The sequence below is a fragment of the Notechis scutatus genome, chromosome 2 (assembly GCF_049901735.1).
Source record: "Notechis scutatus isolate UNSWTSFEM ecotype Mainland chromosome 2, rNotScu1.2, whole genome shotgun sequence".
Lineage (NCBI taxonomy): Eukaryota > Metazoa > Chordata > Lepidosauria > Squamata > Elapidae > Notechis > Notechis scutatus.
Window position 1 is genome coordinate 177,713,784 of NC_142010.1, and position 16,894 is coordinate 177,730,677.

General features: G+C 38.0%; 1 protein-coding gene and 1 long non-coding RNA gene across 3 annotated transcripts; one reads left to right on the top strand and one right to left on the bottom strand.

Annotated features, from left to right (window-relative positions):
• Positions 1–426: 426 nt before the first annotated feature.
• LOC148132424 (uncharacterized) lies at positions 427–1,288 on the bottom strand. Its single transcript, XR_015747985.1, has 2 exons — positions 1,215–1,288; positions 427–645 (listed from the first exon to the last, which is right to left on the bottom strand). It is a non-coding gene; the product is annotated as an uncharacterized LOC148132424 (long non-coding RNA).
• Positions 1,289–1,439: 151 nt separating this feature from the next.
• Positions 1,440–13,154, top strand: NIPSNAP3A (nipsnap homolog 3A). 2 transcript variants are annotated; one of them, XM_026680611.2, is made up of 6 exons: positions 1,440–1,565; positions 5,155–5,359; positions 9,860–10,018; positions 11,312–11,461; positions 12,451–12,537; positions 12,694–13,154. In XM_026680611.2, exons 1-6 carry the CDS (start codon positions 1,503–1,505, stop codon positions 12,768–12,770), a joined length of 741 nt encoding a protein of 246 aa, XP_026536396.1. In that variant the 5' UTR covers positions 1,440–1,502; the 3' UTR covers positions 12,771–13,154. The 2 variants fall into 2 exon arrangements, with proteins under 2 accessions (XP_026536396.1, XP_026536397.1); XM_026680612.2 differs by having other exon boundaries at positions 1,440–1,553.
• Positions 13,155–16,894: the final 3,740 nt, after the last annotated feature.

The following is a 16,894-nucleotide window of genomic DNA, read 5'->3' on the forward strand; positions in this document are numbered from 1 at the left end:
CATTTCCTATCCAGCCCATTGGCCATTCCACTCATTCTGTTTATGTTATGTATCTCTGCAGGCTTCTTAAATGGCAGATTGTAGATTCCATATATCCCATCCTTTAAAATTCTGAAGGATAGGTTCTTCAATCTAAAAAAGTCATCAACACATTGCAGAATTTTGAAATATTGTATATTTTCATGGATTACATAAAATATTTTTCATTCATTTTTAAAAAGTTTTATACATCCCAGAACTAATTTTAATTCTTATGTCTTTGGTTGAAAACTGAACTTGACTTGATTCTTCCAGTCATCTTTGCTATTATGTGTGCTTTTGTGGGAGTAAACATGCATGGAACTTTTATCTAAGTTGGTATGTCAATCTAGACTGCACACCTACTTTACATATTAGAAATAACACTCCATAAACTTGAGAAAGGGCTACAACTGAAGCTGCTTTACTTTCATTCACCTTCCTCTTAATATTTTAATTCAAAGTCTTTGATTCTGCAGTTCCATAAGTTTGAAAACAGATGAGTTGGACAATTCCAATTCCTCCAAATTTGAAGTCCACCACATCTGAAGGACATCCAGGAGAAGGCTGCCACAGCAAAACAAAGCATTTTCCTCCTTGAAGCCGTTTGTTTCATTTTGCCTTAGCCTGAATGTGTAAACACAAGGCGGTTTGCTATGTGCTGCTGCATAGGTGAGCCAAAATATAGTTAAGGACTTAAATGTGGATTCACCTTTTCATGATTTTATCTTTATACTGTAATGCCTTAGTCATACAGTGCATAACACACACACATACCCTTGCAATAGTAAAATTCCAGTTTTCAGTTCAGGATCAGAGAACACACAATACAGTACCATATTCACAAAACAAGCATTTCTACCACTCTTTGCGATAGTCCTCCCAGAAGCTCCGGGGAGAAATTTTAATTGAGGATCTATACAAATATTATGAGTAAATAATGCTGGAAATAATAATTCTGGAACTGAGAAGCCAGAAATCCCACTGACAACTCCCCTTTCCCTCGCGTGTAATATTTGTTTCACTTTGCAAAACCAGATCCTTCGCGCCAGCGCGTCCCCCTGGAGTTTCGCAGGGGGGAGGTTTGAACTAGTTAAAATGCAAGAAAACCCCCAAGAGCGGCTGGATTGCAATCTTATCGGCTCCAGCAATCCCGGCCCAGGATCAAGGATGGCCAGAGTTGTAATTTAACCCACATCTCAGATCCAGAAGTAAGACTTCCGCGGCCCGACGGAGAGATTGTATCTTCCTCATCCCTCACGGGTCGTAGTGAGGAAAGGGATGGGAAAGAGGCGGATCGCTTTCGCTGCGCTTAGTGAGGAGGCGGCTACGAGGTTCGCCTCGGCCTATGCTTCGCCTCCATGCGGCGGCGGCGGGCGGGCCAGATAGCTGTAGGAAGTGGACGTTCCCCGCCCTTAGCTGGGCTACGTGCCGTGGCTGTTGTTGCACCGCTACTACCTTTGTGGCACCCGGGCAATCAGGCCATGAGGGGGCCCCGGGCTCTCCTCAGAGGAGTCGCGGCAGCGGCGCGAGCGGTGGGTGCCCAGGTAAAAGGGAGGGAGCGAAGGGAGACGCTTGGGGTGGAGGACGGAGGCAGGGGACGAGCGCCGTCTCCTTCCCGTTCCTGTGAGGTGCAGGCAGGCAGAGGTCCAACAGCTGGGGCCGGCCCTGAAAGAGATGCTCGGCAGGGCTGCTGCTGCTGCTGCTGCTTAATCTTTGCCCGCTCGCTGTTAACGGCAGAGAAAAGGAGCGGTGAGGAGAGGACAAAAGAGCTGAAGAAGCTATAGGAGGAAAGAAGTCCGCTGGAAGGAAATTTCTATTGGATGCAAAAAGATCCCCAATTCAGATCAGGACTTGAGTTTGGGTTGGAAAAAGGTTTTGAAGAAAGAAAGCTGATCAAAGCTTCTCTGTCTTGCCTTGCCTTTTCTGGTGTTTGAAACAAAGCGCTAGCAGTTAAGGAAGCAAATCAAAAACAAAAACCCGGGAAAAAGAGTATTTTTCCACAAATTCTTTAAGACAGGGCTCTCCAACCTTGGCAACTTTAAGACTTGTGGACTTCAACTCCCAGAATCTGGGAGTTGAAGCCCACAAGTCTTAAAGTTGCCAAGGTTGGAGACCCCTGCTTTAAGACATGCATCCCTTCCTATTCTCCTTTGTTGCCTGTCCACTGATGTTGTCATCCATTGTACCATCTTCCTCTTTACGGGCAGTCTTTGACTTACGACCCACAACTGAGTCCAAAATTTATGTTGCTAAGTGAGACATTTGTTAAGGCGAGATTTGCCCCATTTTACCACTTTTCTTGCCACAGTTGCTAAGTGAATCATGCAGTTCGGCAGTTCGATCCTCATGGGCACAAGGTTGACTCAGACTTACATTCCTTCTGAGGTCGGTAAATTGAGGACCCAGAATGTTGGGGGCAATAGGCTGACTCTGTAAACCGCTTAGAAAGGGCTGGAAAGCACTATAAAGTGGTATATACGTCTATTGCTATTTCAGGTTAGTAACAGCTGTATGAAAAACAGTCATAAGTCACTTTTTCAGTCCCATTCTAACTTTGAATGGTCAGTAAACAAACTGTTGTAAGTCGAGGACTACCTGTATTCATTCTAAACCATCATCTCCCATGTACTCCGAAATACAGGTTTGGGCTGATGATTAGGAAATCACTTTTAAACTAACAAAAGTGATGGGGAAACTGTAGAGACTCCTTCGATGTGTTTGCCAGGTGCAGATCAGAAGATGGGAATCCTCTACCTACGCAAGACAGCAGCTACACTTGCTAAATCCACTCTTCTGTAAATATGGAGCCTTAACGTTTGCTGTGTTAGTGTCAAAAGAATCCTTATTTGTAAAGGAACAAGTACTCCTGCACACAAGATGACATTTATTTGATTTTTTTATATGCCTATTGCTTTAGAAGTAATTCAAGGCAGCAAACATATATCATACTCCTTCCTCCTCTTATTTTTATCACAATAACAACAACCGTGTGAGGTGGATTGGAGTGAGAGAGAGCCACATTCATGTCTAAAGCAGAATTAGAACTCACAGTATCCTGATTTCTAGGCCAGCATCTTAACCACTACACCAAACACATTGCTATTGCAGAACCAATGTAGGGCTGATCTAGCTGTGAATGTATGTATGCATGTAAACTCCCCCCCTCATTTGTTTTTATTTCTTAAAAAATAAAAGTGTTCCACGTGCATTTCCCCCTCCTGCTTCTGCAGTATTTTGTTCTGTTGCTTATTCGTCGATATGTCATTAATTGCATTATAACTGCCTTTGTCATCAAATAATTTGTTATTTATGTTAACATAATTAACAAAAAGCCAAAGGCCATCCAGTAATTTTTGCATATGTAAGCAGATTTGAACTGATTTTTCTGCTTTCTGTGTTCTAACTAGTTCAGCTCTGTAATCTTTGTTATATTTCCCTGATTTTCCTGAACTTGATTTAATAAAAATATATGCATTGTTCTAAAACTGCTTTTTTATAACTGTGGAGCATTTGGCTAGCCTGATACAACACATTTTTTCCAGAAGTGCCACATTTGATACGTAAAGTGAAATGTAAAATATTGCATTGTGGCTGTGATGAAACTATGGGAGGAATACTTCAGGGCAGTTGAAGGCTTCTAACAGAAGGGATATTCAATCTGGACTGCAAAATCAAGATGACCACTAGATGGCAGCAACAGATAAATACAAGATACAAGTTTATCTCTTTTCTGCCATATAGTGATCATTTCAAATGTTGCAGTCCAAATTCACTATCCCTTCTATTACTCCTTTTGTTCTGAAGCCTCTATATCTCACCTGTAATGCTCTGTTGCCAGCAACTTTTAAGAAGGCAAAATACAGCAATAAAACTAAAGGGAAATAATGTGATTAAAATGTTTTCATTTGTTAAAAAGCACTGTTTACATCCTTGAGACTCAAAAGTAATTAGTGAATAATCTAGCTCCACTATTGTATACATTTTGTTTTATCTAATAACTTACTGAAATTAATATTATCACTCTCATTTTTTGTTTTTGTTTTTTTCTATCTTTAGTCAGATCAGGTAGAGCAATCAGTGCTTTGCATTGAGTGATTGCTAGTGTAAGACTACCAGCTTGAACAGAAATGAGAGAAAATGTTTAGAGAGTAAAGATGACCTTATTGCTCCATAGATTTTATTTAATTGCAAAATAAATCCAGTTTAGTGATATCAGTGCAGTGGCTTCTCTGGTGTTTGTACAGCAATGATACCTGTAAGATTAAAAGGGGCCAAATTACAACTCTAAAATTACAGGCTTGTACAAAGTCCTATAGAATGACGGTTTGCTGAAATCATTGGCAGGGTTTGTAATTGTGTGAAGCCGTGGTTGATCGATGACAGTGGCTTTTTTTCACCCATTGCAGCAACAAAAATGGAACATATTGCCTTTTGGCCTAGTGGCAGTGTTTGCATCCAGTGAGATAAGAACAGCACTTTTGTGCAAAAGCTGAAAGTAATAAATATAGCTTTTTATTGAAGGGTCAAAAATCAAGGCTGACATTGGTAACCAGGGAATAAGATGTTCTAAGAATCTAATAATAAAACACACACTTGTTTAATCCAGCAATTTGTGTTACCCCACAGCCATTCAGATTGTTACAAGAATGTATAAACACACAAGAATCTCTTCTCAGCTTCTGTTACTCAGTATCCTACTTATAACCATTAACACTACTGTCCATTGATACTAAAGCCTGTGAATATTTGTTTCCTTTTAAACCATTTTCAACCATTCATTGGTGCCATATCTGTTGACAGTGATTTTCACAGTTTATCTGATTCTTTTGTATTAAAAAACCGAATGTGTCTTTATTTGGGAATTCTGGCCACTATTATTATTATAGCAATCCAGCTTTCCCTAGTCTTCCCTAGTCCTTTGCCTCAAAATGGGTTTAATTTCAGATTCTATATTTTGTGGCACCAGATTGGAAAAGACTGTGATAGTCTTTTGCTTACTTTTTCACATCACATTGCAAATGTGAAAAAAAACACCACAATATTGTGGGTTATTTGCATTCATATTTATTTGAATAAATAATTTATTACTGTTATTCATCAACATTTATGTATGTTTCTTTTGTTTATTTTCAGGCTTCATCTTTTGCCACAGGGCCACGACAGGCAGATGGCACATTTTATGAGTTTCGTACTTACACAATTAAGCCAAACAAGATGAAAGATTTTCTGGACCTCACCAGTAAAACCATTCACCTTCGCACTGCTCATTCTCCAATGGTTGGATACTGGACTCTAGAATTTGGGGAGCTGAATAAAGTTTTCCACATTTGGAAATATGGTACTGTATACATCATTTTATATTATTTATGAAATTTCTGCACTGCTCATCATATTTCTCTGCCTCTGAGTGCTTTATAAATAAAACACAAAAATCATATTAAAAGTCATAGTTAAAAACAGAATTACAGAGTTAAGAAGAACAATTGCAAAGTTAAAAGGCCTTCAAACCTACCAACCACCCCCAGGGTTGCATGACATCTTAGGCTCCCGTGCCAGTAGGCAGAACCAGGTATGGAAGCTCTTTTGAAAGGCTAAGAGAATGTCTTGTCTCACTTTGGAGGTGGCGGGGGAGTGTTTACAATGTTTCCATAGGTGTATTATAGTAGTTATCATGTAGTGGATTAAGTAATAAGATTGCTATTCTGGGTTCCCATGGGATATGGGATGTCTTCAGATTATTCAACTAGTATGAAAAAATTCACTGCAGAAAACTCCCTGTACCACCAGGGCAATTTAAATAAGAAGCCTTAGAAACAGGTAAGGAACCAAACATCATCCCTCAGGAACCAAAATCTCACTTAACAACCACTAGTTCACGACTTGTTTATTGTAATCCAGTAGGAAGCTGTTACTCACAGTTTAGTTGCTTTAAAGTTGACAAAATGCTTTTCTGTCAGAGTGCGCATCGAAATTTGGAATCAATATGGCTTCAAAATTATGGGGAATGCTATAAGGCTCATTTGATTTTGTAAGCAGCCTTCAAGCCCCCATCAGCCCCTTTCTTGTTGAAACTTTTGTATTCTCTGGTTCTGTGGGCAGCACAGACTGCTCTCTCTTACCTACCAAAATAGTAAACTCCCAAACAAAGAACATGTCTCCTGTATTCTGTTTTTAGTCTAGGAAATGGTATTGGTTGTAGTCTGAAAATAAGAGTGAAAGATTACACATTCATTAAGATTGTAAATCTGATTTATTAACTAAGGAGTTACATGTTGATTAAGGGTAAGGAATCTGGGGCTTACGCTGAATTCTTTTTTTTTTTAAACAATTTTATTGATTTTCAAAGACAATAAATACACAAACAAACAAAACATAAAATATAAAAACATAGAACATCTTTTCTGAAAGCTGCTTGATCCCGGGTTACAACTCTTCGTACAGACACAAATTCAAATTCATATTCATTTTATATACCATTCCATATCTTATTGCCATTTTCAATTTTCTATATAACTTCTCACCTCTTTTAACTTTCTTAGTTTTATTTTATTTATCTCATCTCAGTTCAAATCATAATACTTATCATTCTTTGTCTGTTCTGTTTCCAGCTATCCATTTGTCTTTTCTCTTTAAACAAAACTTATCCTGTACACTGATTGGAGTATGACGCCTTTAACTCTTTCCCCTAAATTTATAATACTTAATACAATACATAACTTGCATTGGGATTCTGTTTAATACATTCTAAAATTACACAATGTATTTTATAGAAAAAAAATTATAGGTATATGATGTAATTAAAACAACTATCAATGCCAATACAAATCTAATCATTAATATTAATATTCATTTATATCTTAAACATTTTACACGTTATTTTTCAATTAAATATCATACTTTTATGGGAACACTTATACTTTCCATAGTTATTTCCCCCCCACATCACATATTTTAAATCATTATTTCATTAAAATGTTCCCATTTCAATTCTCTCATTTATTTCATTGCCTTCTTTTTCTTCACAAAAATTTCACTAAATTACACTAAATATTTTATCCCATTTTTGATTACATGTTGTTTCCAATTTTCTAACATTGTTTCTGAATACAAATATAAGAATACAATCTTATGTACCTTTGCAGAATCCCTTTTTCAGTTCAGTTTACCCATTGTCTCTAAAAGAATTTTGTTTCTTTACATCTTGCTCTCCACCATTGAGGCTTCTCATCCCTTCCTTTCTCCCTTGCTTATTCTTCTCCTTGCCCTTTTTACCCCCTTGTCTCTCCACCTCCCTTTTCTTCTTCTGCTTTCCCCCTTTCTGTTGTTTTCTAACATTGTATCCACTTTTCACCTTATTTTTCTCTTTTTTGGTTGTTTTTTCAAATCTTAAAGTCCCCCTTTTTTCCCCCCTCTTTCTCCTTTCCTTCCCCAAATAGAGTCACTTGTTCATCAAAGTTGGCTTCTTCTTTATCCCAGTCATCCTGTTGCGCAGTCAGTTTTTCATAAGTGCAAACCGCCATTTCTAAAAATTGAAAGAGTGCCAAAAGAATCTTTCCCTTCTTGTTCTTTTTTGTATTTTTGGTATTCAATTTTCAATTCATCCACAAGTGATGCCATTGTAGAGAAAAAAAGTATTTCCAAAACAACCACCCAAGTGCTTTTAATCAAAGATAGTTCTCAAAAGTTCCAAAATCATCAAACACTCCAAATAAGCTGCTTCTTTTAGTACTTTCTTCTTTCTTCTCTTTCTCTTTCTGGGGTTACTGTTTAGTTACAAAGTTCCAGTTAAAATGTATCATTTAGAAGTCTTGTTAATATGTAATAGCTCTTTAAAATTCTAGGCAATCTCCTCCCTACTTTCAAATTCTGCTCCAATTTTTTTTCCTCTCCCTTCCCACTTACAGCAAAACAGGATTTTTTTTTTTTTAAATGTTCAGAAATCCTTATCCCTTTAGCATTTAATTACCTCCAATGCGGGCTTTCCGATTTCTCTTGCGGTTCTATTCGCTGTCACGTTAGCAATGAGAGTGAAAAGAAAGAAAAACTTTCCCTTTTAAACTTCCATTCGCCGCTTGTAAATCTCTGGAAACGATGTATCTTTGGCAAATTTTAAGTTCCAGGGTACTTTTGCTGTTGCTTTATCCCGGTCAGCAAAAACCACTTTCACTTCTTCACAGCTCCTCCTGCACTTTCTTTTTCCGGTTGAGCGCTTCTATGTGGCGGCCATTTCTGACCGCCGCTCAGCTGCCTTCGGAAAAGGGGGTTTAGCCAGCTAGGGAAGAGAGGTGCGATATCTCTTGACCCTGCCAGGTCCCACCTGTCTTCACCACCTTCTACGGAGGTGGCTAGCCCTGAAGCCGGGTGGCTCAGGGCACTTGGGTAGCGAGCACAGGCAGAAACCACGCACAGTCGCGGATTCCTGCCTGCCCCAAAGCGCTGCAAACCGGATGTTCGGGCTTATGCTGAATTCTAAAGAGAGAAAATAATCCAGATGCTCGGATTAATGTCAGGTTCTTGACTGTTCCACTTCTGCAAAAAGCAGGCATCTTCCCAATTTTCTTTAGCAAAATTTATTGAAGTCATCTAGGACAATGTTTCTCAATCTTGGCATTTTTAAGCTGTGCAGGCTTCAACTCCCAGAATTCCCCAGCCAGCCAGCTGACTTGGAAATTCTGGGAGTTGAAGTCCACATGGTTTAAACTTGCCAAAGTTGAGAAACGCTTTTTTAAGATAAGGTTACAGAGATTTCAGCAACTGCACTGAATTAAATATTTTTCTCAGATTTTAAGAGAAGTCAAGCTTGCCTTAAGGAAGAGATGGACTTTCTCCACCTCTTAATCATGATTCCCAGGTGAATTGGTGAAGGAGCTGTTGTCTTAAATAATAAGGTAGGACTATCCTGCTGGTTAGAATGTGAATGGCTCCCTGGTTGTACACATTGCCTGTAATATTCTAATTAGAATTTGAAATCAAGACTTTGAGTGGTATCTTAAGACCTTCCTTAATTAATCTTTTATTCAATTCTTAATGTGCTTGCTTGGTTCAGTAGTTCACAGAGCCCATCTAGGCCTTGCCTGGTCTGAGAAGCTAAGCAGAGGAGACCACTAGAGAATGCCAGGGTAGTGTTAAGTCGGACTGGGAAGTTAAAAAACATAGAAGAAGCCAGTGGCCAATATTTTGATTCTGCTGCGAAACAACAACAAAGCAGCAGCAGCAACAACAGGAGGGTTTTATAGGAGCACTAGAAGTCAAGCTTGCCTTAAGGAAGATACATCTCCACAGTAGATCTCCCAGTGTCAAATATCTCAGCATTTTAATGATCACAGTCAAACTGGTGAGATTGATTTAGAATATTTTTTTTAGAGTTCAATCAGAAGCACAAGAATTTATCATAGGTACATTTTGTTTTCTTGTTTGACATATTTTTATTAGATGTTAAGGAAAGTATATAGAGAACCACAAAAGAGAGGCAAGAAGAACAGATAGTCATAAAAATGAAATACATATGACTAAACAAAGGTTGTTAACATACCAAGGACATCATATACTAATATATTATTAGTTGTAAATAACTAAATTTATTATGTTCCTTTAAAAAGTTTTTTAAAATGTAAGGTTCTAAGCAAGAATGAATGTTAAAAAACAGGATAAATCTGTCATGGGAATATAACAAACAGTGGCTTTAATAAAATCTGAAATCTAAAAAAAATAGCTGATTTTAGATGAACAAGAAGTAATGACTATGAAAGAGCAACAAGTTTGACGTTCTGAAAAATGCAAATAAACTAGATGGCTAAATGCAGATGTCTAACTTTACTGTATCTTTCCTCGTTTGTAGAGAGCTTTGCACAAAGGGCTGCGGTCCGTACAGCATTAACCAAAGATCAAGAATGGCAGGAAAAATACATCTCTCGCATGCTGCCCTTGTTGGACAAACAAGAGAATGAGATTACTTACCTGGTCCCCTGGTGTGAACTTGGCAACTCTGAAAAAGATGGTACATTGAATGTTCATGTACTGTAATTGAGACACTGGGTATTTGGCATTTTTAAATTTGTAGACTGGCTGGTTTTCTCGAGTGCAGTTCTGTCACTTTGTGCTTAAAGCCAATCATCCCGTGGCTATTTAATTATAGTAATTGTTTGTGGTTCCTTTTGAAAACTTCTGGAAGCCCAGCTACTGAAAGTATGTGCTCACTTCTATCCCTGTTAATTATTGTGCAGCTTAAAATATCGTTTTAGTTCATGAAGGAAAAATGTGCATTTGCACATCTGGCAAGTACAATGTACACAATACATAATCACACTTTAGAGCAGCAACTCAGAAATCTCAGCAACTTTAGTCTGTGTGGGGAATTCTGGGGGTTGAAGTCCACACAGCTTTAAAGGTGTTGAGCCATCTATAGAGGTCCTCTGACAGCCTATTAGAATTCCTAAATGGGCAAATAGGAAGTTGAGCTGGAAAAAACTACATTTCAATTGAAAAATAATAATAGCACGTAAGATTTCCATGTAACAGATAAGAGATTAACACAGTTGGCCTTGTAGGTCATCTAGTCCAAACCTCTGCCCAAGCAGGAGACCCTATACCATTTCTGACAGATGGGAGTCCAATCTCTTCTTGAAAGTCTCAAGTGATGACGCTCCCACAACTTCCGAGTTCCATTGGTTGATTGTTCTCACTGTCAGAAAGTTTCTCCTTATTTCCAGGTTGAATCTCTCCTTGTTCAGTTTCCATCCATTATTCCTTGTCTGGCCTTCGGGTGCTTTAGAAAATAGCTTGACCCCTTCCTCTCTGTGGCAGCCCCTCAAATATTGGAAGACTTCTATCATGTCTCCCCTGGTCCTTCTCTTCACTAGACTAGCCAAGCCCAGTTCCTGTAACCGTTATTCATATGTTTTAATCTCCAGTCCCCTAATCATCTTGGTTGCTCTTTTTCTAGAGTCTCAACATCTTTTTTATAGCGTGGTGACCAAAACTGGATGTAGTACTCTAGGTGTGGTCTTACTAAGGCTTTATAGAGTGGTATTAGTACCTCAGTATTTCTGCCAACACTTTTATTATTTTCTTGTTTAAATATACTCGATGTTTTCACAATTTTTCAACTGTCCCATTTTATCAAGGACCAGAAATTTTAAAAAAACAAACACTTCGGATATTCTCGGTACTGAATTCCATTCTTGTACAAAATCTGTGTTCCTTTCCAAGAATATGTGCATGATATATTGAGAGGACATTAACAAATTCTGAATCTTTTTCTTCCGGTGTCGCTACTCCCTTCCCCTCCCAGGGATCTATGAGTTGGTCACCTTCCAGATGAAGCCTGGTGGACCAGCAGTGTGGGGACAGTCCTTTAAAGCTGCAATTAAAGCTCATATAAACAGTGGATATACTAAGCTGATTGGGGTCTTCCATACTGAATATGGACTACTCAACCGAGGTATGATTGCTTATCAGACTTCAGTACAACATAGGACTTCTATCTTTTAGGCAGGGTAAGGAAACACACCCTTCGGTTCAGGGCAGATCTCATCTGGGCTTGAAGCTAAGCAAAATTTGATCTGATTCATACTTAGATCGGAGACTTGCCAGGAAATCTTGGGGCTAAAGGTCAGCATAGAAAATTGAAAGATCCCTTCAAACAAGGCATAGTGTTGCCAAAAGGTCTGGATGGATGTGTTCAGAAAGCTGCCTGGAATCAGACTTGGCTCAGAGGAAAAGTTTACCTGTAAGGGAAATATACTACAGGTAGTCCTGGTTTATTGACCACAATTGAGATTGGTATTGGGACTGGGACTCCGTCACTCAATGAAAAATTGTGTGACAGTGCCAGAATCAGGCTAGTATCTCTTATTCTTTTGTAGAGGAATGATCAGTTTCTTTGCCTCTTAAGAGAAGTTCTGTTTTAGTCCATGCTTAGAATTTGAGCACTGATAAAATGATTAGGAATGGAGACAGAAGACACAGGTTCTCTTATGTGACAAGAATAAGTTGACTCTGTTCATTGGTTTATCACTATAGCTAATAATTATGATTGAAACATTTGGTTACAATCTTTAATAATTTAATCCATTCAATTATTTAAGTATTTGATGTAATTAATAATTTAACTTCATTAATATTTAATTCAATTAACAGTTTAATCTCTTCAGTCATTTCATTATTGAATACATGAGAACCATAATAATTAATGCTATTGCATATGCCAGTATCCTATGCTTATAGTCATGCATTTGCCGTGACTATCAGCAGTGTTCCAGTGGTGTGTGTGAATTGAAAGGATTTCTTTGATATACAATATCAGTCAGTACCATCCACAACAAGGGGTATGGTGTTCCAAATAAAGATTATTCAGCAAAACCTATTTTAATAAACACATTGCCTATTTAATTCATACTGTTATTGAGTTGCCATTTTCTGTCTTTGTAGTTCACGTGCTTTGGTGGAATGAGAGTCCAGATAGTCGGGCAGCTGGAAGACATTATGCCCATGAGGATCCTCGGTTGGTAGCAGCTGGTGAGTGAAAGATTTCTCATTTTTTTTCCCTTTGGGATTCTTTATTTGAAATATATATATATATACATACATATATACATATACATACACACACACACACACACACACACATATACCACTATTAACCTTTTAATTGCCTGTGTGATTTACTTTTAGTTCGAGAAAGCGTTCGATTCCTGGAATCCCAGCAGAACAGTCTCCTGCTTCCTACAGCATTCTCGCCATTAAAATAAATACAGTGCTTAATGGGACAAAAAATATTTTTCATTGCACCGTCAAGGGCATCTAAGGGTTTTAATAGTCCAGCTATATTTTCCCCTGTTTATAAAATACGATACAAACCTAATCTGTCTTTCTGGTAGCAATCATATACCTATTTCTCTTCCTGGAAATGGGAAATGGGGGAGGGGGGAATCAAGTAAAAATTTCCATGTATTCAGAGTCTGGCATGTTCAAATGCAGAAATGGAATAAACTGATTTATTCTGAGAGAGTCACTCGCAGTAGTAGCATATTATGTAGCATACACATTTTTGCACTTTTGAAGCAATCATTCAGATTGCAGTGCCTGAAATGAAATTGTTGAAATGGAAACAATAAAATGGCTTTTCGAAATAACATATAGTTTGCATTTCTATTTGAAATAACAGATGTGACTTCCGATTTTAGTCATGTCTCCCATATTGAAGTGTTCTTAAAATGTGGTTGACATTTTTCAAGTTAGTTAATGGGAAATCAAATGGTTTTGTAGTAGTATTCATCCCCTTCTAGCACAGCCCAGAGAACTAGTATGATGTTAGGGTTAATGAGATCCAGGATTTAGTTTCCTCTTAAGGCACAGAAGCCAGCTGTATGGCCTTGGCCAGTCATACTCTTTCAGCTGTAATTATGAACATGCTCTGTAACAAGCCAGCTGGTAAGTTGCATCATGCTTTGCTAGCTTTGCTGGGAGATCAAGGTATGCACAATGGAAAACAGAAACATCCTGCAGCCAAGGGTGACAAAGATGAAGAACAATTCTTTTTCCAGCACAGCGCGTAGCACCCAGGATAGTAAATCCATTTTTATGCCACACAAAACTCCACTCATTGGGGCTGTGCAAAACATTTTAAAGAAATGCTTTGCCTAGCACTTCAGCTTTTCAAAGCATTAATGCAGGCAAGGATTTTTTTGGGGGGGGGTGGGGGAAGGGAAGCTTGCTTTGAAGGGTGTTCCTGGCTCTGAGTGTATATGTACACAAAGTTACTTTGGTTTACTGGCCTATGTATTTTAACTAAATTCTGTCCCACAGTAAATTAGGCCATCAGAGGGAAAATGTAATGTCCTATTGAGGGTGTTAGGAATAACATAGGTTACCTAACGTAGTTTGGGTAAAATAATATATATAAACTATGATAGTGAGTTTAAGTGTGTGTCACTTTAACTGCAAAGCTTGTAATTTTGGGTGCGGCTGTAAATCGCCATAAGAGGGAGCAAGAGAACTGGATTGATTGCTGGCTTACTGGATTGCTTGCTGACGACGATGGATTGATGGTTTGTTAACTTCTTGTTCTCTGCTGTTGCTGAAAGAAGAAAGGAGGTTCGACTTCTTCATATCTCTACTGAAGAGATATATTACTGGACTGATATTTGTAAGTTTACCGACCTCTTTTTCGACACTGGACTTTGCAACTGAATAATCCCCGGACGGACTGAACTAGTGTATGATATATTGGACTGTTTGACTATGCTATAAATCTTACTGGAATAAACTATTTAACTAGCACATTGTATCTGTTTTACTGAGTGTAAACTACAACAACGTTTATCTCACATATTTGCTTGCCTGCCTGACTGCCGTGCAGGTTCTGCTAGGGTGTATATCCCTAACACTGGTTATGGGCCCAGCTGCACAGTCAGACTAACCAGGATATAACAGGCTTATATAAAGTGAGAGTTTGTGTAGTTACACAATACTGTAAACAGACAGCTGTGTTTTATTCATTATAGTTTAATATCCAGAAAAAGATGGCACAAGTCAATTTACAAAGTTTGTCTCTAATATCCAAACTGGATGGAACAAACTATGTTTCATGGTCTATGAAATGCAGCCTACTTCTACGCAAAGAAGGTTTGTGGAGTATAATACAAAACCCACCAGAGGTAGATGCTTGGGATCCGGAGGATGAGGATGATGCCCAGAAAATACAAGAATATAAACTAAAGTTTGAGCAAGCTCTCTGTATAATAGGACTGACACTCTGTGACCAGCAGCTTGTCCATATTCGTGGAGAAGAAACAGCTGCGAAATGTTGGGAGAATTTAAAGAAGATTTATGTTCGAGACAGTGTAGGAGCACATATAAATCTTACATGGAAACTGTTCAGAACATATCTTCAAAAGAATGGAGACATGTTGACTCATATAAACACAATGAAGAGAATTTTTCAGGAACTGCATGAAAAAGAACTTCACAGAACTACATCAGGTTTATATAATTTTGTCTTCGTTAGATGAGAGCTATGACGACTTCACTGGAACTTCACTGGAAGTACTGCCAAAAGATAACCTCACATTAACTGACATTACTGGCAGATTAATTGAAGAAGCCAGGAGAAGGCTTGAAAGGGATCAACTCAGAAGGGAACAACAACCACAAGAAGATAAAGAATCTACGACAGCCTATACAATTAGAAAATGTTTTAATTGTGGAGGAAAAGGACATTTGGCTAGATTCTGCAAGAAAGGAAAACGCAACAATGCCAGCCAGAATGCTAAAAGGCATCAAAAGAATGAAAAATGCTTTGAGTTAACCATGTATAGCAACGAAATTGTGAATAATAATTTATGGGTTGTAGATAGTGGAGCATTGCACTGCATAACGAAAGATAAGAAAAGATTTGTTAAGATGTCCACAAGTTATCGTTAGCTAATGGCTGGAAAATGAAAGCAAAAGGTGAAGGTATTGCACATTGTTCTTCCATAAAAGAAAATGTAAAAATGTTATATGTACCACAACTTAAGTTTAATTTGCTTTCAGTTAGAATTTTAGTTAAACTAGGTTATGTAGTTACCTTTAGAGGAGAAAACTGCATAATAGAAAAAGAAGGTAAAAAAGTGACTGCAACTTTAAAAGGTGAATTGAATGTGTTAAATGACAATTCATTAGAGGTAGCTAACACAGTTTATAATAATGTTAAACCTCATGATGAATGCATACATTTGTTACACAGACGTTTAGGGCATATAAATTTTAAAATGCTCAAGCAAACGGTTGAACTGTCTGAAGGTATAAAACTAAAGCCTTGCAGTAAGTATTTGCACTGCAATGCTTGCAGTCAAGAAAAAAGCAAGGTAATACCAGCAAATAGAATAAATGGATTTAAAACAAAGGAACCTCTAGAGGTCGTATTTGCTGATATTATAGGTCCTAAAAAACCAAGTGTGGGAGGTGCTCGTTATATATTAAGCATAATGGATCATTACTCTAGATATGGTTTCTGTTATTTAATGAAGAGTAAAACGGAAACATATCAGAATTTCTTTAATTGGTTGAAGTTTGCAGAAAGAAAAACTAAAAGGAAACTAGTAACTCTTGTAACTGATAATGGTACGGAATTTATAAACAATAAATTCCAAAATAGACTGAAGATGGCAGGTGTTGAACATAAAAAGTCTGCACCATATAGGCCACAACATAATTCCTTTATAGAAAGATGAGGCCAAACAATACAGGCAATGGCTCGTACTATGTTGTCGGATTCAGGATTACCTGAAACTTTGTGGGGAGAAGCAATAATGTGTGGTAATCATATATTGAATAATGTTGTTAACATTAACAACAGGTGAATTACCATTCACACGGTGGCATGGTAGAAAACCTGACCTAAGTTACATGCACACATTTGGAGCACCAGCATGGGTGCATATTCCTACACAACTGAGACATAAGGGGCAGCATAGGGCTAAAAAGTTATTCTTTGTAGGTTATGAATCTAATCACAAATCATACAGATTCTGGGAAAAAGGTACATCTAGAGTTTACTGTAGTGCTAGTGCACAATTCCTTGAACATGGATGGGAAAAACGAGCAAGATTCAAATAAGGAAGTAATCATAGAAACCTACAAAAGACCAAAATCACATATCAGTAATAAGAAGAGTACAATTAAAGAGGAAGTACAGGAAGAGCACATAGGACCAGAACAGGAAGAAATAGATGAACAGGAAGAAATAGATAACCAGGAACAGGTAGTACATGAAAGTCCACCTGTAAGCCCTGTAATACCTAGACGATCAACACGTGAAACCAGACCACCTGACAGGTACCAAGCAAGTGTAGTTTGCCAGGTTAGTAAAGTTCCAACTACTGTTGAAGAA

Bases quoted from the DNA above. Each gene is read 5' to 3' on its own strand.
- NIPSNAP3A (XM_026680611.2), top strand. From the start codon at position 1,503: ATGAGGGGGCCCCGGGCTCTCCTCAGAGGAGTCGCGGCAGCGGCGCGA. The intron at 5,360-9,859 runs GTACTGTATACA...CCTCGTTTGTAG, and splicing joins TTTCCACATTTGGAAATATG to AGAGCTTTGCACAAAGGGCT. The intron at 12,538-12,693 runs GTGAGTGAAAGA...ATTTACTTTTAG, and splicing joins TCCTCGGTTGGTAGCAGCTG to TTCGAGAAAGCGTTCGATTC.